Here is a 27,225-nt window from a genome sequence, read left to right on the forward strand (position 1 = left end):
TCTGTCACTTGGTAGGTAGAATATTGCTTAGGATGGGCAAAAATTCTGGGCTCATACCTTTCCAGCATCCACCTGTGTTTTTTCATGGGATTTTAAGCTCTTCTACATGCTTTAAGCTTGTCATTTTCACCTATAAGATGTACATAAAAGGGTTGATGACTGTAACCTGTTTCTGCTTGTTTACACGATCAGCACCAAATTTTGTCAATTGTGTTTAAGCCACATATTGTGATAACTTTATTAACTGGGTGACTTACAGCATGAACATCTCAGGCCTTTAAATTGTTAGTTAAAATGAAAATAGTATTCTAGAAATCCTCTGAGTCTGTGGATTTGTAACTAGCTTGACCTTATGGAGTCCTGTAGCTTTTGTAGACCAAGATGTTCTTGGGCTGTAACTACCCAAACTGTATAAAGTGCGTTACATCCTTCTTCATGAAAAGGTGCCGCCTAATGTTCTGGTTACCCTTAAATTTCATCCTGTAAGGTGTGGCCTTTATCTTGTCTGTTGCAGAGAACCTCATGAAGCCACTCGTCAACTACGGGATCAAGTGGTGAGCTCGATATTCTGTGTCGGGGTGGTGAACTAGCTCTGTAGCATTTTGTACAATTGTTGTGCAAGGTTGCTTATTTCAATATTCTGTGAGGGGGCAGTAGGGTTTGGTCTTCCTCTTTCTTGAGCACTGCTACAAGTGTGGACTTCTCTGTGTGTGCATTCCTGTTTTTGTTCTTCAAATTTTTAGTTTTTAAAGGCGGTAGCCTTCCTTGGGCTACGTAAATGCAAAAATTTCGGTCAGTTGGTTGGGTCAAAGTCAGGTCGCTCCATCTTGCCCACACCGCCAAGAAAGGATGCAGTGTATGAGCTCTTGCAATTCTTTATTGCCTGCTCTTTTTGCCAGATCTTTCTAGTTCGTCAAGTTCGTCATACCTATTATGAAATTAACACCAATTCCTTCATTTCTGCCGCATGATTACACTCGTATTCTTTTTATTTAAATGAATCTTTAAGTTGGAAAACAAACCTTTGGGGGGCTCTAACTCGACCCTCTAATTCTGTTATTTAAATCTAGCTGTAATATGTACACCCGGCAGCAAAATAAACCGGGGCACGCGAGCGCGTGGCAAAATGCATCGCCATGCCATCTGACGCTGCACTTCTGGTGTCCAGATACTGCTGTGCTCGTGCGCGTCCAACCCTGTATACTGCCCTGTCTTTTCCTTGGCTTCAAGCGACAAAGCTGATAGCATTGAGTGCTTAGTGCTACCGGCCACTTTCTGTGCTCAACACATGTTGCTGGCACACGCTTTGGTGGCGGACGGCAAGGGTGAAGCGGGCTTTGCTCTATCTGCCTGGCTCTGTCTAAACACAAATTGCAACGAGATTTCGGTATCTTAACTCTTTCGCTACCGCGCCTATCAAAATCGATCAATTTGATCGATACTTTTGGGAGCGCCTTTTCATAGCGTTCCAGGCGTTTCTCGAACAAGTAAAGCTGTTCGGAGTTAGATCAGAAAATGGCCTTTCAAAATCAGTTTTGTTTTCATTTTTGCAACGGAAACGTGATTTTTGACACGCTTTTGAATCACCTGGTTGTGGAAAAGGGGCGTGGTCATCGCGCCTCAAGGCTACCAACGAAGAATGCGTGCAACTCGTAATTACTCTGCACCAGCGCTTGTTTTTTGCTATCAGGGCGTGAATGGGGAACTAGCAAACGATTTTCAATCGTCAGGTTCACGCTCTGACAGTAATAATCCCAGAAATCGGCTGAAAATGTCAAGCAGTGCCTGGTTGCAAAGCTACTTTATGATTTTAGGCAGTTTTATTGCCTTTGCGCAAGTTGTCCTAAGTACTCTGGTAGTTCTACTTACCCCAGGACCATTCCCAAACAGTTTACAACAGTTTCGGTTTCGTTTCTGCATCGCGAAATTCATATTTAGCGCAACTACGCAGTTACCCAACTTCAAGGCTAACTGCCATGGCGCCTGAAGCGTCCGCGACTGATCCTCGAACAAAGCACGCCGCTCCTCATTTCCCCCCACCCTAACCCGATTTCTGCGATAAGAACTTCAGATGCAAGTCAAAAGGTCACACCCAGTCGCCAGATATCTGTTCCGCCGAGGACAGCGCTTCAAACCGGCCTTACACTGCCAGCTGTTCGCCTTCCAGTTTCGTTTTCATGCGAGGGTATATCCGGGTGTCTAATGTTGCTGCTTAGTTGAACTGTCTATTCGGACGGAGTCTCTGATAAGTTTTTGTACTGTTTCATTTGAAAAATGTTAGATGGCGCTGCAATAGAGGAGGCTCGTTGTGCTGATCTTTTTTAGCGCGCGACTGCTACTCGGCCAAAGATCGCAGGGGGCGATTCTAGCTCATCGTACCTCATTTTTGCGAGCAAGGCTACAATTGCGAGTAAGAAGATGATAATAAAGCTCAGCTTTATGTTTTTAAAGATAACTGACCGTGAACAACAACAAACATCAGCCACGGCGTTCCGTTTTCAACTTCATGCATGTTTTTTTCTGCATCGCGTGCTTGTCCCAAATATTGTGCTCGCTGTAAATGCAAAGTCAGCCATTGACAAGATGTTTTTACGTTATGTGGGGGCAAATTGGTGCCTCTGATAACGTCAAACCGCCAGATTTATTCCAAGGAACCACCCAAAATTGCACAGTTTGAATTAGAGGTTGGGCTTCACCGCATGACACGAGCACCGTGCGTGCTAACATTTTTTTTTTATATCTGAAAAACTGTTCCTCGCAAGTCGACATTTTTTTTAGGGTGTGTTTTTGAAATGTTTCCCTGCAAAATGTATATTCTAATTTTTTTCTACTACCGGTGGTTTGATATACACAACTCCTTTTTTATCATTTTTTTCGACAACTTGACAAAACTTTTGATTGTGATATTTTTTTTCACAACTATGATATATGAAAACCTTTAAAAAACTGGTGTTATTGGAAAGGCCGGTAAATAATCTGCATTTTGTGCTCCTGCAATTAGTGCCTAAATAATTTTTTAGCAGAAAAAAAAATGTTTTCTTGGACCCCCCAAAATTGGTCAATTTTCTGCGGTAGCGAAAGAGTTAATTTGAAAGGCGATATGGTTTGGTTGACGGTCTAAGAGGGAATTTTCGGTCTGTGTCTGTGTGAACCAATCGAACGCGTATGGAAACGTATTATTTATTTATTTTTTTGTCAAACCCATGACCGCGCCGATTTCTTCTCGCGTTTTTCCTCGTCAGTATACCTGTTTTAGTACTTGTGCAAGTTGACCGCTCATTACACTTTATTTAGATAAACTATTTCTCACCTCTATACCTTCCTGTTTTGGTGTGCTCAATTTTAGTTGCCAACCTACTGCATGTTTTAGGCAAAAAATACAAAGACACGATGGAATATCTGTGGCACAAGTTCGTTAGGCGGGCAAGATATGTTATTTGTCGTATTGTGGCCGAGTGAGCAACGCACACTTCACCCTCCCCTTTCGCCGCTGAAGCGTGTGCGAGCGAGGCATGTTAGCAAAGACAGTGACCCCTATCGCCAAATGCTTAATGTGATCAGTTTTGCCTCTTTAAGTGAAGAAAAAGACAGGATAACGGGCGTGGTTGCACTCGCACACCAATGTCTCGACACCAGAAGTGCAACGTCAGATAGCGCGGCGATGCATTTTGCCACGCACTCGCGTGCCCCGGCTTATTTTGCCACCGGGTGTGCACTAATTGTGATTTGATTCATAATGTGACGACACTTTAATCATTAAAATCAGCTTGTAAATGCTAACTCCGGAGATTGCTTTTGAAAATTTTTGCTTGTTTGTGTTGAAAACCTACACGTTTGAGCTTGGGCCTAGTTGCTTCCAACACGTACCCTACCTTCTAACCAAACTAATCATGCAAAAACAACGCCCGTGTAATCCTCATAGCCATGCGCACCTAACCACACCAACCACGCTCTCAAAAGCATGCATCTTTCACCTGAAAAATAGAATTTGAAACTCTAGCAAAAACATATGGTCTGTGTGAAGTCAACTGCGCACGCTAAACTGGTAGCATAGTGCATATACCTCAGTTGTATTCCTCATGGGAGGAGTGGGAGGGAAAGGGTGTAAAGGGCGGGAGGGGTGGCAGATACCGTATTTACACGATTGTAGGTCGACCCTTTTTTTTTCAAATTTGACAATCCAATGTTGGGGGGTCGACTTAGAATCGGAATCGAACCGCCTACCGTTAGTAACGGAAAGAGAAACGAGAAATCGGAGGTGCTGCGAGGTGGGGACAGCTTTGCACCCTCATTTCCATGGTTATGGTCTAAAGTGTGAACCGCATGAGGCGTTTTCTGCTCGCGAAAGCGTGCCGTGCATGACACAGCCGCGCCGACGCTGCCGCGAATACCACCCGTGTGCTGCGCGCTACGCGATCGGGGACGGCAACATGGCGGCGTCACCAGCCGCGAAGAGGTGCGCGTAGCTAACCGCTCTTTAAATCACTGAAGGCACAATAGAAGATGGTTGTGCAGGAAAGGAGCTTATAATGTGTTTGAAAACGACACTATAAAGCATCATTTGCGCCGCTAGGGAAAGCGCCAATCAAATATCCGCCACCGTGGTGCCTAAACATCTCCGGCGGCGCCAGCCGGCTGTCCCGAGCGCTTTCAAAGTGCCGCAAGTCGTCAGGCTTCTCCCAGTGCCGCGCTTGTCACGCGTCATACCAAGGTAGAACCAGTAGAACTTAGAAGCAGAACCTGCCGCGTGCGCGGAATCGTCGACACGGGCGTGAAAAAATCGCCCGCGCAACGCGGACGCGCACGAATCGCGTGCAAAAACGTGTAAAGAAGCGTTTTATTCGTCTCTAAAGTATTAGCGAATCCATTGATTCAATGCGCGGCGCTAACGTAGCCACAAATATAGTACATTGTTCAGTACACTTCCGAACGCGATGGTGGGAGGTTAGTTGCTCAAAAAAAACTCCCACCTCCCCTCGCGGGAACCCCTGTGTAGATGCGACGCATAGGGGGTTCACGTTGCAGCGTTGGACAGCGGAGGAACGGCGCTGGAACGATGGAGCGGAGCGGCGCGGGCACCGCGTTTTATAGCGGACATAACGGTGAGGGGACGCGCCGGCGCCAGTGCATCTGCCGCGGCTATGACGCAACACAATCCATTTTAATCCAATCCAAGCCAATCCAATCGAATCCAATCCAATGCCCCTCGCAAGAGAGTGTTCGCTATCGGAGAGGAGAAGGGGTGAGCAGCGGAGAGCTCAGCTCGCGCGGCGAGGAGAATGGGGGAGGGGCGGACGCCGCCGCCACCGGATGCAGGGACAAGGCGAGTGAATGAGATGCAGTCGCATCTAAATGTAAATCGCGCGCGGCCGCTTCCGTCAGCCGCCATGTTGTTTGTTTTGGTATCGCGCGGCAGTGGCCGCTGCCGGTTGCTTCGATGGTTGTCATCTGCAGCGAATGTGTTCTTCCCGTTAAACCTACAGCGCATGGTTATTCTGGGTGCTTATACAAAAGGTTTTCTTTTTTAACATCTACCGCGCATGCCGCGAGCGCACGGCTCCTGTGGGAGCATGAGCCGCCGTGTGGGACGAAAGAGCTCTTTGTGATACAATTTTCTAGGCGGCGTTCGCATTTTTTTTTTTTTTTTTGAGAGGTGCAATTATGGGGGGGGTCGACCTACAATCGTGTAAATACGGTATGCTGCATTTTTTGACGTCATTAGCAGCGGAGAAAGCAGATACGCAGCCACTTTTTTTTCTTCTGCTTTGAAGATCTATGTTAGATCCAATACGCGTAGTGTTAACCCTTTGTGCTCTGTTGTTGCACCCTGCCCGACAATGCAACATGGCCGTAGCGGGCCAAGGGTGTTCGGGGTTAAATTCGCAATTTTTCTCACTGCAATGCATGCGCATTCTTTGTAAACGTGATGCGCCATCTCTTGAGGGGTAGTGCGCATGTATTTTTGTATACATAATGCGCCATCTCATGAGGGATAAGTGAACTTTGTTTGTAGTAGTTTACTTTTTTTTTTGCACTGGGCTGCAGCACCATGTTCAGAACGGGCCTTTCGGATCGCAGAGCGTTCTCGCATGCTGTTCGCTGAGAAGTAAGGTCGCTTGTTCACCGCGTGCATTTTACGCTGTTGCATTTAGTGAAAATGTAAATGACTTTAGTGAGGAACAGAAGTTTCACTGCATGCATTTTACGCTGGTGCATTTAGCGAAAGCGATGGTGACTTTATAGTGGGGAGGAGAGTTACGTGCCTCCGTCAGATAGTGCTGACAGTAATTCAACAGAACTGAGTGCAGAATGCAAGCGAAAAAAATAAATATCCTGTGAGTTTTTCTTGCACAGTTTGTGTTCATAAACTGGTTTCGGACCAGTTTTCGGACGAAATAGTTTCGGACCAGGACAGCCGGAAAGTGGGTAAAGGTTTCGAACCGCCAAGGGTTAAAGCTGTCTATGGATGCTTTAGATGGTTGGTTCCCCTTCCCATAATTTTTGTTTACAAGTTGCGGTAAAACATGGTCTCAGCTTGAGTTGTCAAACCAACCTGTTGAGCTTGGAACTTGCAATGGATTATTGTTGCACCTGTGTGATTGTGAATCTGTGCTTTGCTTTATGTATTGCGCAGCATGTCAATGGGGTTTTTGGTGGACTACAAGATGCCAATTGTTTGGCGAGGCCTCATGGTCATGTCAGCCATTGAGAAACTGCTCAGGCAGGTATGTTTCAACACACGTTTTGGTGTTAAAAATGCATCTGTACTGTTTGAAGGGCAGGTGCACCAAAAAGTGGAGCTATTTTTTTGTGGTCACTTTAAAATTTCCCGCTGTCCAGTGCAGATTTGACCTTGTCTGGCATGCATTTGCATTGTTCTCGAGAGTGATTTTTTTTTCAGTCTATATAAGCTCCTGAACTTGCTCAGCCAGAAAGTCTTCAGGACTTTTTGATCATACACATATGTTTTGCCAAAAACACTGTGGGTGGGAATGAGTTGTTGCTTTTACGGGGTGAAGCAGGAAAAGTGATGAAACTGGCAATATTATCTGCAAAATAACTATGGTGCTGTGTGCAACTTTGTATGGCAGTTAGGCTGGCATTGGTTCAGTTGAACACTTTCCTGACCGGGGAAAAATCGGTTGTTTTTGAGTAGTCCAAGAAATATTTTTTGTCCTGCCACAGTGATGCTAAAGTGTAAGGTACGGAACGATAGCGGAAGGATAGGGCTTTCCAACAGTATGAATTTCAAACAACGGATTTATTACGAATATTATCAAAAAAAAGCTGTCAAAACAAAAAAAAAAAGTAAGAAGAAAAAAAATGATGAAAACATCAATGCTACTTTGCACAGGGTAAACATAAAAAATAAAATTGAAATATACACTTTGAATACAAGGCCCTTATAGAATAGTACTGCGAATATGAGCTCTGTAAGTACAGAAGTTATTTGCATATATGCAAAAATATATGTATGTAAATGCATACATTTTCATGCATATTTACGTAGATACATATATGTGGCCTATCGTGCCACTGCATGAAGCAGTTTCTCGACGCGGTGAAACAAAGGTTAGCTCCACTGTGCAGCCGGTGCCAAGTGGTCCCGCCCGAACAAAGTCGACACCCTGCAGATGAGAGCTGTGATCGGTAGAACAGGCCGGATATGTTTACAGCAATGTGCGGCAGCGATAGAACGGCCTGAGGAAAAAGCGAAACTTACCGGTGGATACCTGCCGACGTTCCGGGGCAAGTTTGATGCACTTTCGCCGTCTGTACTGAAGTCTTATGAATCGAAGTCGTCTTATGTGCCTGTGCTGCTACCATCATCCAGAAATTACAGCTCAGATTTATTGGAATCCGTCGAAATTCGCCATTCCTGGGGGGCATCAGCAAGCGGCATTGATGTCGCAACCGAAACCACATGCGCCGGACAGCAAAGGAGCCCCCTCCCCCGTGGCGCTGAAAAGAAGCTTGAAAGCAAAACTGATGAAATACTTCCTCTTTTACCCTTTGGATGGCGTTAGCTGGTCCAGAAGCCCTCTGAGAGCGCCAAAATTTGAATTTGTATTCATCGATAACATACTATCGATAAGAATAGGGGCGGTCACGAAGGGTGTTAAGATTCAACTCTGCACTTTCTACCAGATTGTTGGTGGCATTACGAAAATTTACTGACAAGATTTTGACCAATGGCATGTCTTTGAAATTTTGCATGAAGCTTGATGAATGTGCTTTTATTATCTTTGAAAAGGTACAAAGGCCCAATGGAGAACATTTCATACTGAGGGCCAAATTGCTGGGATGGCACAAGGCATTTTTAGAGGGTCGTGCAAAGACAAGAATCACGTGGGAAAGCCTTCAACCTCAAAACTGACCATCAGTGTGGAAAGAGTGAAGATTCTTGAGATTTCGAAGAGCAGTGAGCAAATCAGCAGTGAGCAAAATTCAATATCATTTGGTCATCAGGCTTAAACGCACATTTTTGGTACGAAAAAGTGCGCACTGGTTGCACTGGCGCCTGTCCTTGTCCTTCTTGTGGACATTCACCTTAGCGTCTCGCCTTTTCAAAATCTTGACCAGCCTAGTTCACTGGGTGCAGAAACATGTTCCCTGCATGTCTGCTGGGAGTACCTATGCTTGGAATCTTCACATTCCGAGCAGACATGCTGGGAACTTATCCAGGCGTTCCACGTTGGAAGAATGGTGGAGGCATGCATAAGCTGTACATCGATAGCGCTGTCTGAAAAGGAATATGGCTTCCTATCCAGCATGAATTATTGTAACATGAATGCTCGAAAGAAGTACGTGTCACCCCATCCTCGGGTTTACCCGGTAATATTCCCCTACCACGTTTTTTTTTTTCCACTTTAAGATAGCGTTTTTTAGAGGATTCATGGAGGGGGCAGGAGTATGATAAACGTGAGTGTTTTTTTCTTTCCTTTCGTCGTTGTTGAGGCCAAAGTTTATATACTTTGTGCAATCGACAAATGCACCAGTTGTGAGTCCATGCTTGTTTTGTTCACTTTTTCAGTGCCTGTCTTTATTGCTGTTCATACGCAGGCCAGGTTAAGCATGCCTGCACGCCTCTGGATTTGGTCGTGTGTATTTGCCGTTCTGTCCTGATAGCAGACATCGGCAAGACAGTGGTGACATGGCACTTAAGAATGCACTTTACTTGTTAAAATTGCTCGTAAATTGGCCGAAAACCAGAAAAACTGAGAATGTGGCCTGAGCATTTTAGGCTTTAATCAGTCTTTAATCTGGGGAGGTATAACTACACAGTGTTTATGACCCATTGGAGTGTCTCTTCAAAATGCCTATTTTACATTGTATTCTCACAACAGACATTGACCATGATTCTGGTGGTGTCATGTATTGATGTATTTGTAATGCAAAAAAAAAAAAAACCACATATAGATACCTCACTTACTGGTCCTTGCTCATGTAAACTTTAATCCAATTTATTTGTCCAAGAATTATTTCGTAATGTGAAAAGGGCATGAAAGCTTTTGTTGGATAGGCATATGCGACTAGGGATTTGAACTTTCGAAGTGAATACTAAGCAAATAAAGATTTTCTTTGAATAATCTCAAAGTGAACAATTTGAGTAGTGTCAAAAAAAAAAAACAAATAACGAGCAGCTGTCGCAAACACTGCAGTGTGAACACTACTTGCCATTCATTTTCAAGTAACGCGTGCTGCAGTGATAACCTTGGACAAGTGCAACACAGTTCGGAAGACTCCAGTTGGAGTCTAGAGAACTGCTTTGCATTTTATGTGCTGAGCAGTGGTAGTCCCCAGCAGAATTTTCCTTAGCAGTGGCAACACCATCACTGTCATTATCAAGAACTGCCACCACTGAAAGAGATGGCCGCACACAAGCACACAAGACGCGAACACAGATGGAAAAATTTTATTTAGGAGGTCCTTGAGGTCCTCAATGAGTTAGTTAACCACAGTGCAGTTTGTTTTCCTAGCTGATAGGCTGACATAGGTGTGGTGACAAGCATCTACAGGGTTCGGACACGAAAACTATGGCATTTGGACTTCCTTTATCAGACGTGTCCTGTTCTTTTTCTTTTTCTTTTTTTTTATTTGCACCTGTGAGGTTAACCTCAAGTATATAGAGGAAAAAGGTGTACGACTTGTGCGCCTCGTTAGGTATTGTAGTAATGCGAGTGTGTTAAAATACCCCAAAAAGCTCTCTTGCATCTGCCAGTCACTGCACCAGTGATCGCCATCGACGCTCTCCTCTTCAGTGTAGCAAAGTCTGACCTTCCAACTACGAGGGAGGACTGTTTAAGGAGATGATAAGAATGGCCCGCACGTGCGGAACTCCAGCCATAAAAAAAATGATAAAAGGTAGTTCTTTGAATAGATGGCTTCTGTTTCTGACTCTGCTTGAGGGGATTTTGCACAGTGCTTGGCCGTGGTCGAAAGCTGGTCATGGCATGTGCATTTAGATTACATTTAGCGACCAAGTCCCAGTGGGGAAGAGAGAGACAAATTTTGGTATCACAATGGAAAAAAAAAGTGGGCTTAGGCGTTCCTTGCACGGAGAATACCCCACACAAAAACAGCCGAACCTTCACTATTTGTTAGTTCCGAATACTTTGAGTATAATAAATACTTAAATTCTGATCGAAGCGATAAATGAATGATGTATTATTCTGATGGAATATTGGGAGGAAAAATGGATATTAGCATATGCCGGCTTTTGTTTATAAGAGCTACTGTCTGCTATTACTGCCGTTAATGGCTGCACAGAATATTTAGTACTTATGCAATCTTTTTTTTTTTTTTTTTAAGATGAAGTAATTTCAGTTTGGTATGTCAGTACCTTGTGGGCACATTTATTGGTATTTACTATTTAGTTAAAGGAGGAGGTTTACCTTTCTTTTCTATGTCATTCACTTTTATTTTAATTTTCGTATGGATGACAAGTGCTGTCAAAATCGGTGAGGCATGACAGATGTCTCTGTATTACTGTGTACCTAAAGAGAGCTGCAGCCAAGGCATCTCCCTCTGGGCTCAAAAGACACTGTGGTTGGGTGTAACTTTAGGCTACATGGTGGAAGGTAACATGAAAGAAAACAAATAAACCAGCTCCAACTACCAGTTTTGAAAGCCTTCAGCAAGTCTTGCGGGATTTGCATTTGTTGCTACTTGGGTAGCTGAGCAGCATCAATTTGCATTTTTTAATTGTGCCAATATCAAATTTTTCACTGCAAATTAACATTTTTCAATGAGAATATTTTTATTTCAAGTGTATGGTACTTCAGAACATGGCTATGAAAAAAATATAGTTTCTTATGCACTAGTGCTTACATAAAAAAAGGGAAAAATTTTAAATAAGAAATCAAGACAATTTGGGAAATAATGGAATTGCAGCAACAAAAATAACAACAACAAAAAACTCACATGTATGTATTATAATGCAAATTTTTGCACTAGCTCTACTGGAAAGACATGCCAACACTTACTGCACAGCATCCTTTGGTATCTGAGTTTTTGAGGCAGCATCCACATTCTGAGTAAACACGAATATTTTGCTCTTTTTATTTTAGAGAGAGGAAGGAAGGAAGATGGGGAGGTTTTGAGATTATGCCTGCCGTTGTCTGAAATATAAAATTGTTTTACAATGGGCACATTTATCGCAGCAGCCACAAATTTTGAACTATTACTTCCTCTGTCGTGTATGAGCTTTTCCTGAATGCCTAGCAGTTGATAAATGTCTTGTGTGCACCATTGAAATAGCTTTGCTTTGTGTTTGCATTACGATGGGAGAATGTGATGTCAGGTCACGGATTCTGCTTACGTCAAGAGCATGATGGATGAGGTGCTTGTGCCCTAATGGTGCCAGCACGTAATAATGACAATCAGTAATTGATGCAATGATGTGTGTCATGTCGAATGATTGATGAGGCGAAAGATAAATCTGACATGGTCATGTGATTGATGACACTGCACTCTTCAAAGAGCGCCTGGGGATTGTAAAACTTTACAGACATTGTTGTCAAGAATGACATTGACTGACATTGTTGTCAAATATGAGTTCCCCAACATGTTTGGAGCAGAGGGAGTACGTACCTCCTGTTACTGAAAGACTAAGCATACTACCCGCCGCGGTGGCTCAGTGGCTAAGGCGTTGTGCTGCTGAGCACGAGGTCGCGGGTTCGATTCCCGGCCGCCGCGGCCTTTTCTAATGGAGGCGGAAAGCAAAAACGCCCGTGTGTACGAGATGTCGGCGCACGTTAAAGATCCCCAGGTGGACAAAATTAATCCGGAGCCCTCCACTACGGTGCGCCTCATCGCCTGCATTGCGTCAGTGCGTTAAACCCTACAATCAATCAACTAAGCATACTAGTGGCTAGTGGGAGACAAGTATTTTGTTTCAAGGACAGCCAGCAATCAATAGCTCCTACATGCTACTCACACGGGCCAGTGTTGACAGCAATGCATACCCGTTTTTGGTTTCTAATTTTATGTACAATAGCATTCCACTTTAGTAACATACCCCATGCCAGCCAAGACATGTTTTGTGCAAGGATTGCGCATGCTAAGCTTGTGTGCATAGCTTCAGTGTTTTTCGAGGAAGCCAATGCAAAAAACGCATGCCGTGCAGGGAAGTTGGAAAAAACGTGCATGTCTTGTGGCAAAGCCAACTTGCATTTGTTTTGACTGTTTATGAGTTTTGAATATTGAAAAAAATATATAAACAGAAGAAAGGAACGTATGTATTGAACGGTAGAATTAGTACTGTAAAATTTAAATACCAAACGCTGGTCTGTAATTATCATGAGTGTGAAATGTTTGCCTTCTGCTATTCTCTATTATTTATCTGTATTTGTGCTTCCACTTCACTAGGTGGGACATCATGCCTCTCCCAGTTACCTTTCTTGCCTACTCACCTGTTTCTTGCCACTGCCATCTTTTGTGTAGGACTCTCGGAGGTTTTAATTTGCTGAACTTTATAATTATGTTGAATTTCAAAGGCAGATACAGAACGATCACTGAGCTCTGCCACAGAGCATGCTGCTCCCTTTAAGAGCAGGTGCTCCAAAACTGCCTTTGGAGTGCGCCCATTCCCACCAGAGAATAATGTCGGAGCGTGATCGGAACAGGAATTCCCCAGCAGCCTTTACGTCGGGCCCGTACAAAAGCATCTGCTTCCCTTCCAGTGCTTTGTTTTTTTTCCCCGTCTTGAATAAAGTCCCTTCATCAGATTTTTGCCAATGAAAGGCAGTGCTGGTCTTAGTTAAGGGTGGGCGACCAGTGCGGTTGCACAAGTGTTGCAGGGTCCCTTTAAGTTTAAGGACCATGGGAGCGGTGGCAAAACATAACCACGCAGGCACGGCCAACCAGTGCTGCAACCATGGCACTATCACTTGCTTCTTTGCGGCTGCCTCTTGCTTCCATAAATTAGCCCCAGGGGAAATACTACGCCATTTCAGGGAATGCTGCTGTGCATCGTTGCGACTCACTTGATATATGTGGCAATGCTGCTATGCTGTCACACTTGGCGCGCTTTAGCTACGTTGGACTTGCTGCTTATTTTTAGCTCTTCTGAATCATGAATTGCCATTGATGGCAATCAAACCTGGCACTAATCTAGCAGTAGCTCATATACGTGCATTTTTTTCCAAATGGGAAGCTATGCCTCTTCCCTTCGTTTGATGTGGAATGTTACGTATAATATATCTATTTGCTTATACTGTGAGCGAAAACATTAACCCTGCATAATAATTTTTGCAAAGGCCGCTCCACTTTATTACACACCTACCAATAGAAAATGTGAAAAACTGTCACTATTGTTTTCATGTCGAAATAAATATAATTCGAGAGTATAGTTTGCATACATTTCGGTACGTGCCGAGCGTCCAAAATCTTTTCCCTGTTGTATGGTATCTCATATCACGATGGAGTCTTTGAATATTAAATGTAAGGGTGGCTGCGGCATAGTTAAAGTAATTACTTAGTTGAATGCTCTTGAGAAATTACATAACAGTACGTAAGATACGTACGACGTACCAAGTTTTATAAATCATCGCAATATATACATAAACACTGAAGCATTTGTAGAAACCTTAGACTAATGTTTTCATGAATAATTTTTGAAAGCTCGCTTACATTTCTAGTGCACTATAATTCCGCAGCTATGCTCGAAGCCGGGGAAAGATAAAAGAGGGTGTTTTGTCTCTCTTATTTTCTTCAACTTCACCGTGATTTTTGTCTGCCTAAATATATATATATATATAAAGTGGAGGAGTTGAAAACAAAAAGCTATAAGCACGAGATAAGCACAAGTGAGTCAAGTCTGCCAGCGGAGCAGCATTGCCGGCGATTAGGCGAGCATGCTGTGAACACAGAAGGTATGTTTACCAGTAGCCTGCAGGAAGCTAGCAAGGTTCCCTGGCGCCAATTTATCGGAGCATGGGGCAATCTTGAAAAAGTGAGCGATAGTTGCATGGGTTCAATACTGATAGGCTGTGCCTGCGCTGTGCGCAGTCTCCACAGCAAGTGCTGCGCAACCAGATGGTGCAGCAATTATCCCGTGGCTGCACATGTTTCACTGTGCAACACTCAATGTGGGAAAGCCATCTCACAAAGACCAAGCTTACGTCGATTCCCTTGAAGTCGGCTCACCTCTAAGGGCAAGTGCATTGCTGGGAAAACATTTTTCCAGGGGAAATATAAGCTGTCTGATATAAAAATATGAAGGCCCTAGGACGTTTTTATTTTTTTTAGTTTTTCCTCGTGCAGAAAGTGTGGCGTACAATTTTACGATCCCGGGGAAATGAGTGGGCACTTGCGTGCGACTCTTGTCTACATCGCTTTGAAGTCAGAGACAATCTGCTGGATACTAGCCATAGATAGCTTCACTGTAACAGTGAGTTTGATGGCCCTGGGGTGGGGGGCAGGAGTTCGCGCAGGGTGCCAAATGAGGTAAGGCTGCTCCTGATGAAAGGCCTTTAGTCTCAACGATGTCCAAACGTCCAATGCCGCTCGTGACTTTCATCTGCCTTTTTGTGGGAATGCAAAACAAAAATCCCAAAGCTGCGTGTATGTGCCATCAGCATCCAGTCATCATTGGAGCTAGACTCCTTGCTGCTTGATTCCGAGTTTTAGCTGTTTGAGTCACACTAGCTTTCTTCGAGCAGCAAGCTTGATTTTCCCTATTCTATACTTTCTATTTTCCCTTTGTGGATGCTTCTCACATTTGCCTGAGTGGATGCTATGGCATGGCGGTTCAAAATGGAGAGTATACTGGAAGCAGATGGTGACGATGTCACGAGAGAGAAAAAGCACTTTGTGAGTTCTGCCTGAATCTGCCGATTTCAGGGGAGCAACTTTTCTTGCTCCACGGAGCAACTGTGGCTGCGACAGTGCTCCCAATCTGCCAATGGAATGTGTGTGCTCTAGACGGAGCAGAAACATTGCTCTGAAAATGCTCCAGATCTGCCATTGGAATTCAACATAAGTGTTCATGTTGTCAATGTTCTCACTGTGGACCATGGGTTTCGCCTTGTTTAACAGAAGGCATTGTTGAATGATTGGAGCGTTTTCTGGCATTTGTTTGCCTTATTTGCAGGTGGCATGGGGCCCACTGGACTACCTTGTTGTGGACATGCCACCCGGGACTGGGGACACACAACTGTCCATTTCCCAGAACATTCCTGTGTCAGGTAATTTTTTTTAATTTATTTAGAAATACTGCAGGCAGCATTGCTGCCCCCCAAGCAGGAGAGGGTTACAAAAGGTGATTATACAAAGCATGTTCAAACGCGCAAACACTTGCACATTCCATAATCGATATGGGCAAGCAGTTCCATTGTTCTATGCTGTTAGGAAAAAAATGTACTTCTTTTGCTTTGAGCTTTGGCTTCCAGAAGCCCTAGGATTTAAGGGTATCACAGAGGAAGTTAACTTCAAGGCTGTCGAGGCGACGAAAAGAGGATTAGAATGCTGGTGGACGAAAAGCAGAGAGGGGAATATTGCCTAAGACAGTTACCACCTGTAACATAAAAAAAAAATATTTTGTGCCTAATAAGCTTTTTATGCCTGCCCTAAGCAGCGCTAGCATTGAACCAAGAGTATAAAACATAGGTATTAGTCCTTTTTGGTAAGATGACATGTCATCACCCCGCTACAAAGGGGAAACCAATAGCAATCATCATCATCATCAGCTTGCTTTGAGCTTGCCACTTGTACACTGGGATATGCTAGATAAACTTTTCCCATCGCCTACTGTATCTGAAATTTACTGTAATGGTACATTCTTTTTGCAGCTACCTAAATGAGTCACCCGTTTTACAGACACTGTCTGCTGGCAATGTCATGATTACAGTGTTTGTGATGTATTGTGTAGTTGATGTTGGCAGAAACAAGCTTTGGCACCAAACTTGCGGGTGGATGAGATGGCACGTGCTGTTGCTGGGGTTTAGCCAAAGAGATAAGCAAGAATAATTTTTTAAGGGTGTATATTTCACCCCAGGGTGCAGTAATGTCGCACAAAGTAGGTAATGCATCTGCAGTCCAACCTTGTTGTAACAAAGTAGGATCAGTAGCAAAATTTAATTTGTTATATCTGATCTGTGTTACAAAAATAGGCACTTAAAGTGGTGGTCATAAAACTGGAGATATGAGCTCAGTGCACAACCTATGTATGACGTTAAAAAGGACCATGTTCAACAGACAAGTTGTGCCGTTTTTTTCCCCACCTGATTTTATGAAATTAAAAATAGTGGGCATTTGGGGTGTCTTTTCACCTTTGCACATTCTGTTTTCCATGTTGCAAAGTTTTTCACCTTCGTTCCCAAAACACCTTCTTCTGCTGTTGGCAGGGGGGTGGTAAATTTGGAAGGAAAGTGTAGATGCCCTTGCCAAACTTTCGTAACTTCTAAATTTCTGCCTTTGAAGAAAAAAAAAAAAAAAAAACAACGTGCCCGGCCAACCGGCAAGTTCTTGTCAAAGCCAGTGGCACGAGTCGTGATGCTTTGGGACATTGTGCTTGTCAATAAGCCTGTGCAGAGACGAATGCTTTGCGAACTGTTTGGTGGTGTGGTAACAGTGGCGTTCGCTTGGCTCTCCCTCTGGGCCCGCTGCAGGGGCGGTCGTGGTGACGACACCCCAGGAGATCGCCCTGATTGATGCGCGCAAGGGGGCCGAGATGTTCCGCCAGGTCAGCGTGCCGGTGCTGGGGCTGGTGCAGAACATGAGCCGGCTGTCGTGCCCCAGCTGCGGCCACGAGTCGCACATCTTTGGCAAGGATGGCGCCACCGAGCTTGCCCGTGAGATGGCGCTGGATATCTTGGGTGCGCCTCCATTTTGCTCGGCATTGCCGCTAAGTTCTAGCTCTCGTCTTGTCCCTGGTCTTTTTTCACGCTGTGTTGCTCAAATTCTAGACGCCAGTCTTTGCAGAAGTGCAGCAAACTGCTGTGATTGCGCTGCTTACTGCTGTTGACCTGTGGGTTGCAATGGTTGCACAACAAACTTTTCAATGCGACCTATTTACCCAAATGTTGGCCGGCTCCCAAAGCATGTTGTATTTTGTGACCCATTTGCCTAAACCACCAGCCTCAATCTCATGGGGCAGCGTTATCAGAATAAGAAGGTCTTTATTGTCATATGATTTGTCGGTACCCTTGGCTCATAAGATGATCTTATCTTTCATGATATTGTGTGCATACTAAAGGCAAAGTTTTCTATAACTCGCTAATATAATGCCAAATGGCACATTTTCTCTAACATCCATCACTGTAATGTAACTTCACTGAAAGCAGCCATCTTATGACATCTCTTCGATGTCATGTAATCATAATTTTGCTAGCCACTTGCTTTTGCAAGAATACTTTTTATAGGCCTATAGGTGGCTAACGTGCAGGCGCGCCTGTAAGCTTTGTTTATGATATCCTCGCACATGATTATAGGTCAACCTTCTTGAGTCATCGCTATACGTCACTTCCAAAAATTGGGGCTGTTATTCTGGGGACATGGGGAAGACCAACCAGAATTTTAATAAATGTGGGGCATTGGTTAACAGGCACAAAAAAAAAAAAAAGAAGAAAATGTGTGGATTCAACTGTTTGCTTATAACTACAGGTGTGCAAATTTCAAATTTGAGACTGTGAATCAATACGAATGGTAAAAAGGGACACTGGATTAAATTGATCGCATATTTTCTAATATGAATATCTTTGCTTTAGTGTGTATCTTTGCTTTAGTGTGTGCTTTAGCTTCTGAAACAAGGCTACAAAAAAAAAAAAAGAAAGAAAGGAACTTTAACAGGTGGGACTTACACATCCTACGGTTCATGTATAGTCGGACAAATCTTTTAACTAGCGTTTGGGAGCAGCGACTTTTCATGCGTCAGTGGCGTATGACGAAAGCCAAGTTGCAAACAGGCCCATCGTCTGCTAGGCTGTTCCTTCCTAAGAGCGCCATAAGGCTGTGAAATCGCAGCTCGCTTAGCTAGTTAAACATTTCGTTGGCCTGTAATAGTGCTTGGTAAAAAAATGGTACAAAAAATTTAAAATAATATTTAGATATGAGCTGTGAACAAAAACAGGGCATCTATTGCCATGAAGAAAGGCAGGCTCCTCAACGTGCTCTGAATACGGGAAATATATTGTACTGGCTCCTGCAATCATTGAAAAAAGGCTAGGCATATCTCTAGGCTGGTATGACCTCACTGCAAGTCAACAGCTTAACACTTTATTTCTTGCTCGTGCCATGATATTGACAGGAAACATCTTTTTGGCTTGTTAATTTTGCACAAGTGGTGCTCCATTTTAGCAATAATGCACTATAGTTTCTTTGCAGTAAGCTTTCACAGGCTAAGCTTTTTTGCATAACTTCAGCGTCATATAAAAAAGCCAGCCCAAAGGACCATGCCGTGCGGTGAAGCTTGAAACTTTGCATCGTCTTCATCATCTGCCCAATGAGCCTTTTTCCAGTAGCGCCCTGTGCTACTCTCGCTCCCAACGACCGATTTGGCGTTATTGGGGGGCAAAATGTTAACAAAACGACGCCATATTGGATTAGCTAGTTGTGAGCGCCAAGTCAGCTAAGTTCTGCTCCGTTTTCTGAGCTTTGCTGTCTTTGTATTTTTTCTTACTTTTCATCATTTTTTTGCTTTAGCATATCCCCTTTAACATTGTTTGCTCAATTGTCTTTGTTTGCGTGGTTATTGTGTGCTGTTTTTATTGCTGTGTCGCTGTCGTGAGGCAAGCATGTGCGTAGTGTTTCCAAAGGGGCACCTGCTGCGGGAGCCCCCACTCTTGTGTTGTGGTAGTAGACTGGGTGAACCGCTCGAATGCCGGCTGTTGCTTGAGATTTTTGAGAAAGTTCCACCCATGCTGCATCAACCGTTCGCATGGCGAACCAGCTTGCGGGGCATAATGCCACACCAACTCCCCAGCGGCGATGGCCGGCGGACCCTTAAACTCGGTTAACCATCCCGCTTCGCTCAAAACACTTGAAAATGGCCGACATGTAGGCGATACGTCTGCCGTCGAGAAATTTCTCTGCCACCAAAACCACGCGCAGCGCCTGGGACGGCTTCCGCAACTGCGCCGGGTAGGTGGGAAAAAAGGGGGTGTGTTCTTCCGTAATCCCCCAAGTTTGGCTCGGGCGGCCGCCGCTACTGGGCTACTCTACTGGAAAAAAGCCCATTAGGTCCACTGCAGGATGAAGGCCTCTCCCGTCGACCTCCAAGCGCTCCTGTCCTGCACTGCTTGAGTCCATTCTTTGCCTCCAAATTTCCCTATTTTGTCCCTCCATCGGGTTAATGGCCTTCCCCTTCTTCTGGACCCGTCCCTCAGTATCCACTCTGTTTCCTTGCTGGTCCACTGGCTGTCATTTTGCCTAATTACGTGGCCAGCCCAAGCCCACTTCTTCTTCTTTATTTTAACTATGATATCATCTACTCGAGTTTGTTCCATGATCCAGGAAGCTCGTTTCCTGTCCCTAAGTGTTAGCCCTATCCTCTTTTGTTCCATGGTGTGTTGAGCTGACCTAAGTTTGCGTTTCAGTTGTTTAGTAAGGCGCCAAGTTCCCGCTCCATATGTCATCGTCGGCAGGTTGTATGTTCTTCTTTTGAGCGACAGAGGTAGCTTACTTTTCATTGTTTGGGAGTGCCTCCCGAGTGCACCCCATCCCATACCTATTCTGCGCCGGATTCCTCTTTCAGGGTTGGGGTCAATACTGACAGTCTGTCTGAGGTAGATATATTCTTCTACTTGTTCTAGCGTTGTGTTACGTATGCTGCAAAGGGCGCCTTTGGCATGCTTGTTTATCATACTCTAGGCTACTGTTGATTACTAATGTTAAAAAAGAGACAGAAAGGAACGCCACTTCAGTAACATGAAATCTACTGATTATTCAAAAAGAAAACAAAGTGAAGGATTTGGTGCAAAGACTTCCTTCTTGTGAAAGATGGTGGCCTTTCATAGGGGTTTTGTGGAGTCGGTTTGCACACACATGGCATAGTCTTGGTGGTCAGCCATGCAGTTACATTTCCACTTTCTAACATTGGGTGAAAAGTTCCACTAAATGCCTACAAAAGTAACTTTTTCTGCCCAACCCTGTTAAAACAATTACTGGTTATAACAAGGACTTCTTTGTGGCACTTTAATATTGTCATAAATGGGTTATACCCGTGCCACACGTACACGAAAAATGACATTAAATGCTTAATGCCGTAAGTTTTAATGCCATTAATTTGCTGCTACACGCAAAAATCTAATGCCATTCGCTTTAATGTCAGTTTGGTTTAAGGGGGGACACCCCTCTTAAAACTATTTCTTTTAATTTTTAAGTAAACTCCGTGAAACTTGTCAGTCTTTCTGCTTTCCCCCCACTGATTTCAAATATGGCATTATTTTTTTAGTTGGTCAATTAGGTCCTGAGATAATTAGTGGTAATTAACCATTTTTGGAGGAACAATAGACAAAACTGTGTTGGTCAGAAAACTGTAATCTTTACATTTTCCAACACTATGAACCCTGGTGAGTGCAATAAGACAATCAGTTTTTTTATTCATCACTTGGAACTGATTTTACCGCTCATTAAACTTCAGTGTTTGAAGTTGGCACTCAAAATGGCTCCTTTCCAGTGTTGCCACCAAGGTTTAACGAGCTGTAAAATTAGTTTCAAGCGACGCATCAAAAAACTAATTGTCTTATTGCACTCACCAGTGTTCATAGTATTAGAAAATGTAAAGACTTCAGTTTTCTTACCAACACAGTTTTGTCTATTGTTCCTCCAAAAATGGTTAATTACCTCTAATTATCTCGGGACCTAATTGACCAACAAAAAAAATAATGCCACATTTGAAATCAGTGGAGGAAAAGCAGCAAGACTGACATGTTTCACAGAGTTTACTTAAAAATTAAAAAAGTTTTTTTTAAGAGCAGTGTCCCCCCTTAATGAGTTCCGCACAACTCATTTACCTTCGCGAACACCTTAAATCTGCCTACCCTCGAACCCGATGAGCACCAAATGAAACCAACGAAACTCTCACCACCAGAGTGTTGACGCGGAAACGTAGCTAAACTTCCAAATATGACGATTTCTTGTGCACAATTGGTGGCGAAGTTTTGAAGAAGACGAAGTTCACTAGAACAGAGGCAAAAGTGAGAACATCGCGTTACTCTTCGTGTTAAATTTTTCGGATTTGGCTACCGCTGGCCAACGACGGCATGCTGAAGCCACTTTTAGAAACGGCTCCCACCATTTTTAAGAAAACACTATTTCTCATAAAATTTTGTTTCGCAAAAAACAGTTTTAACGCTTCTAAGGCGTTTTTCTCTACAATGAAGACTTCTAAAATATGAGTGAATTTCTCTTTTTGGTCATGATCACCATCATGCCTAACACATTTAATGCCTTTGCGTTTTCGCGTGTAGCACGGCCCGGCCAGTTAATGTCATTTGGCATCTTAAGGCCTTCAGCACTTAATGCCATTTTTTGTGTACGTGTGGCACGGGTATTAGACTGTATTTGAAAAGTTAGAACATTTTTGAAGTATTTTGAAGTTCAAAAACGCAAATAGACTGTTGTTTCAGTGAACTAAGGTACATGACGTTATGCTTTGTTCAAAATGAGAAATTCCCCACTAAAACATGCAAGATACGTACGTAATGTTGCAGCAGCAAACGTGCATCTTGAAACATTTTTTTCTGAGCAGACTGCTTCATTTGTGTTGAAACTTTATAGAAAAATTGGATTTTGGGGCACACACTGCCTGCTTGTTTAAAAATCGAATAAAAAGAAATTTTGTACGGTAGAGCCGGTGGTCATGTTGGAAAAATTGCCACCTTAAATAGGGCCCCACCTGGCGTATTCGCAACAAAATTCACGATGCAGTTTCAGGAAGGTTGGATTATCCCATTACAGTCTGTATCCACTCTTAACTAACTCTGTGGGATTATCCTAAACAAGTGACAAAGTAAGTTTTTGATCTGCTGCCACATTTCACTGTGCCCTGCATCATGCGTTTCATTACGCCTTTCTAGATTCCTCACACTACTTTGGATTTGTTATGCTCCCAGTGCACTCAATGCTTCATTATAGCTGTGTTTCTCTTTCCTTTATTTTAAGTTGTTCCCCGTGAGTTCTGGAGTAGTTTGTGTGTGTGTGTGTGTGTGTGTGTGTGTGTGTGTGTGTGTGTGTGTGTGTGTGTGTGTGTGTGTGTGTGTGTGTGTGTGTGTGTGTGTGTGTGTGTGTGTGTATCCACATTTTCAAATGGGTGTTCCTTGACTCCGGGCATCTTGCCATGCTGGATTGAAACCACATCAGTGCTACTGTTTTCCCCATGATGTTACCCAATAATGTTACTGTTATCCATTCTCAGCTTTGAGATCTCAGTGCACTCTGTTAGCACAAACGAATTACCAATCCATTCTGTAGTTGCCCAAGAATATCCTTTCCTTCCATTTATGCCTAAATTCCTGACATTTTATTGCCTGGCATACGAACCTATGCACCACTGATGTTTGGTCTCTATCAATCAATACTAGCTTTATTGCCTTTTCCTGTCTATGTCAAATTCATCCTACTCAAGTAAATCGTCCAATATTTGTTTGGTTGTGTCACAATTATGTGTAAGGTCTTGGCTGCCTAAGTTGCCTTTTTTTATAGCTTTGTTTTAGGAGCTCTATACACACTAAAGCTAAGGTATTCTTATTTCAAAATGTTTGATTCCTTTCGCAGTCAGTTTTTACTATTTTTATTTGATTCACAGCCCAAATTTAATATTCACACACCTCTATGTATAATTCATGCAAAAAAAAAGATTCAATTTTATTGGGTGAACTTGTGTACATTTGTTTTATTGCCAACTCCTTGTCCCAATCAGTAAAATGCCAAAAGCTCTGTACTGCTCTTTGGACCTTGCAGGGGATGTGCCACTTGATATAGAAATCAGAGAATGTTCCGACAATGGCCAGCCGATCGTTGTGTCCAATGCCAACTCACCTCAGGCAAGTTTTCTTGGCGCAACCATTCATGAGTGAAATGAAGGTGGCAGCAATCATCAGTGTTTCACATTTATATCTGGTAACATTGGCTGTTGTTGTGATTACCAGTAAGGACATCATCACATATGTCTTAAAAAGAGAAAAGCTCGTCACTCACCTTCAGTGCTCTAGGCCCCCGAGGCGATGCTTGAAGTGGGAATCGTTCACTGATATACACATGGTCAGGCCTTTCACTGTTATGAGCCAGTGCAGGGGTATAGTCCAACCCGGTTATATCGAACTTCGCAAGGATCACAAAATAGTTCGATATATCGACAATTGGAAATATAAAATATGCCTATCGAAAGCTTACCTGATAACTATACCCATTATTGAGAGCTTTTTGAGATCATGACAAGCACTAGCTTACAAATTTGTTCCTCAGAGCACGGCAAGTACGAAACACAATGCAACAACCACTGCACTTTATTTAGCATAAAAAAACTCTTTGGGCTTTACTTGCTTCTTCTGTGTCATCAAGTTCAGAAACTGTGTGTGAGCTTGAAGGGGCCATGCAAACAAAATACAAGTTTGTTTTATACAAAAGATTTGGTGTTTCATAGTGCCCCTAGCACTTGTCCAGCAGAAAACAATGCTTTATTAACTGAGAAATTAAACACTATAGGCCAAAATTTTAATTGTGCCACTAAATCGTGTATTTCAGGACGTCAGCGATGCTGTATCTAGGAAAAATGCTAAAGAGCTGCTGCAGATGGCGAAACGTTTTTTTGGTTGCCGTGTCCTTTCACTAACGGTGCTGCAATACTGCTGAGAGGCCGCTGTCCACACTTGCTCTTTTTGAGGCCGGATTTTACTTGGCTTAGTTTTGTTACAGTTGAAAGTAATTGTTCGGGAAAATTTGGGTGTGCTCGACACACAGGGTCATGTAAGTAGCAATGTTGCTTATGCCAGCTAGCCAGTGTCGTGCCAGGCAAGCCCAACGGGCCCGACGCCTGTGCAGCTTTGGCCATCAAAGTGCGTGCTGTACGCACTGTTGATTTATGTTTACGTGTTTGTTTGTACGTTTCCCTGTTTGCTCCATCATTCTTACTGCTGTAAAAAGAATGTGAACTGATTTTAAGTGCAAATAGCTCGTTCTGCACACTTATAAGCCCTGCCTAGCTTGCTTGCTTTTACCAGCCTCAGCCAATCGCAGAGCTGTCCGTAATACATAATGTGTTCTAGTGCAGGAAATGGGCTAGTGGGTCGCATGGCCATTCTCTTTCTTCCTGATTATATAGCTTATTTGAGTGAAGTTTGCGTTAAAAGCGGTGTCAGTGTTGTTCTAACAAGGCAACCTTTCGAATGAACCAAACTTGCATTTCGTCTGCATGGCCCCTTCAAATGACGCCATCCAATTGAGAAAGTCTGGTGCCGTCCACTGTGCTGCTACAGCAGCGAATTATGCTGATGCAAGCTCAACTATGGTAGGTGGTCGGGAATGTCACCAAGGTTGCTAGTAGGGTCTGCTTCTTTGTCATCGGCAATCCCCACCACGATCCCCGCATTTTTGCAATCTGCCACAGCCTGAATGTCGTCGTCAGCACTTACGAACTCACACGAACGGTGCATGAGAATTCTGACAGCTCTCTAAATTTGCACTCGAGGCACTGCACGGCATCGTCCTCTGTGCCCAAATACCTCTCGTCTGGAGCCGCAACGAAGCCACTTTACGGAACAAGCTGCAGGAACACGCACATGACACGCTCCAGAACGGTCGGGCTGCACTACCTTCATGATGCGTCTGCTTTGCTGCCTAGTGTCGAGCTCAAAAGGGCTGCGAGGAATTTTGAATGCCTCTTCGAAGGGCAGCTTCTTTTCTCTGGCCTCCACCCATCAAATGATGTCCACCTTTGTCGCTAAATTCAAATTCCTCCGTTTTTCCGTGACCGTGGCCACGAAGACATGGGGCCATGATCAAAGCACACATGCGTCATGCCACACCGGTCTCCCCACGTTAGCAGAGCTGCCACTGGGTCGGTTTCCCCTCCACCTTTGCCTTTCTCAGCTAATCACTCCCTGTGTTCTCGTTGTCTTGCGGCTATCCCCATGCTAGTGCAGTGAGCAGGGCAAGCAGGTGTTGAAGGCCACCCAAGCAACGCCGCCCTCCTGTCGCCAAGCGTGGCAGTGCGCACGACAAGTCGTCATTATCATCACCTCGACCCTGCCAAGAGAAGCGCACTTGCACGGCCCTTTTGCGCAGCATTCGATATATGGAATGTGCCAGTGAATGGGAGTTCAATACTCGCATACAAAAGCACTATACTTTGGCATGGGATTTCCAAAGGAACGTTTAGACTGTTCGATATATGCAATAATTCAATACATCCAGGATTGATACATCCGGGTTTGACTTTCCATGCCACAGCACTGCAGAAGGCTCAGGTGTAAAGGATAGAAAATGGCATGAATATATGCTGCACTCTTATGTGCAATAACCCTGTTTATACTGACTGCATTTGCAGAACTCCTGTGAAGAGTCAATTATTCGCACTATGGTTTGCGGGACCCTATGGGCTCTGTAGTGTCAATGGGGGTGCTTCAGAAGGACCCTTTTAAGCTCTTTGGGAAGCGACCAAGGGCTAATTAATTTAAGTGCTTTTTATTGTGGGCCGATTTAAATCCTTTTGGCTATGATTCCTCCCAGAAACTTATTGTATGTTGCCTGAAAATTTTCATGTGTTCATGTCTATTCCTTGCAGACTGAATTTATTGCTGCATAATTATTTTTTTTACTTTGATATTTTCACTTTCTATATGTAATTTTCAAATTTCTATCTTTTTTCTTCCATTGCAGGCTCAAGTATACAAGGATATAGCAAACAAAATAGTCCAGAAACTACAAGCCTGAGCATGCCTTCAAGGACGTTATGCATTTATTCCAATTATTGTGAGCCCCCTCTCAGACAAAGTACAAATGTATCATGTTCGTATGCCTTGTATTCATTGATATGATTGCTGGGGCCATGAATTGTAAGGCTGAGGGCATGACAGCAGCTAGACGACTGGCTTTATTTTATGTGGTTGGGCTCATTTTAGCTTTTCTGTACTGGGGAGGGGTAGTGAATCCTCAAACGTTATTTCTCGAGTTGTTGAAGTAGACAAATAAAATGCTCTTCTTCCTGAAGGATGTATATATGTAACAGGCACATTTAAGACCAATTGCTGCTCAACAAGCATATTGTTTTACAGCACCATTGTGTCTTGTCATTTCTTTGGCAGATAATATGGAGCTCTTACCAGTTCTCATGCGGCTGGTAATTCTGAAACAAGACAGTTCTGGAAGTGTAATTCTAAAACAAGATAGTTCTGGAAGTAAACAACCTTACTTGTAAACAGCCTTACTTACAGTTTTACTTAAGTAGTGTTTGAATCAAAGAATATTTTTTAGAGAAGCACATGATGAGGGGCATTTGAGTAAAAGGAAAATGTGCACTGCCAATTTTTTACTTGCAGTGTTGGAATGCAACATTTGTTCTCTTGAATCTCGCCAATGGATACATTTTTAGGCACATGGTAATTTCATAACAGATGTAGCCATTGGCTGCATTTGCACGAGTGGTAATTTTCTTTCACATTGCGGTCACAAGCTTCTTACAAACAACTTGAGTATGTCATTGCAATACTGCTAACAAGGCCGTATTTGGCACTTTGTAGCTGCAAAACAACAAAAATAGTGGAACATGTTTTTAATGTAGGTGAT

The 27,225-nt window shown here is 43.5% G+C and overlaps 1 protein-coding gene across 2 annotated transcripts in view; it reads left to right on the forward strand.

Moving 5' to 3' along the window:
- Nubpl (NUBP iron-sulfur cluster assembly factor, mitochondrial) overlaps positions 1-26,654 on the forward strand; it is a 34,918-nt gene extending 8,264 nt beyond the window's left edge. The window contains exons 5-10 of one of the 2 annotated variants that reach the window (XM_077675647.1): positions 515-554; positions 6,635-6,725; positions 15,596-15,689; positions 17,112-17,318; positions 23,404-23,486; positions 26,320-26,654. In XM_077675647.1, the coding sequence (XP_077531773.1) occupies positions 515-554; positions 6,635-6,725; positions 15,596-15,689; positions 17,112-17,318; positions 23,404-23,486; positions 26,320-26,373 (569 nt within the window). In that variant the 3' untranslated portion in view covers positions 26,374-26,654. The remainder of the gene's footprint in view (positions 1-514; positions 555-6,634; positions 6,726-15,595; positions 15,690-17,111; positions 17,319-23,403; positions 23,487-26,319) is intronic. The other variant, XM_077675654.1, reaches the window with a different exon arrangement.
- The last annotated feature ends 571 nt before the right edge of the window (positions 26,655-27,225 follow it).

Source organism: Haemaphysalis longicornis, unplaced genomic scaffold, assembly GCF_048455015.1.
Source record: "Haemaphysalis longicornis isolate Haplotype H1 unplaced genomic scaffold, Haemaphysalis longicornis Haplotype H1 scaffold_1, whole genome shotgun sequence".
Classification (NCBI taxonomy): Eukaryota; Metazoa; Arthropoda; class Arachnida; order Ixodida; family Ixodidae; genus Haemaphysalis; species Haemaphysalis longicornis.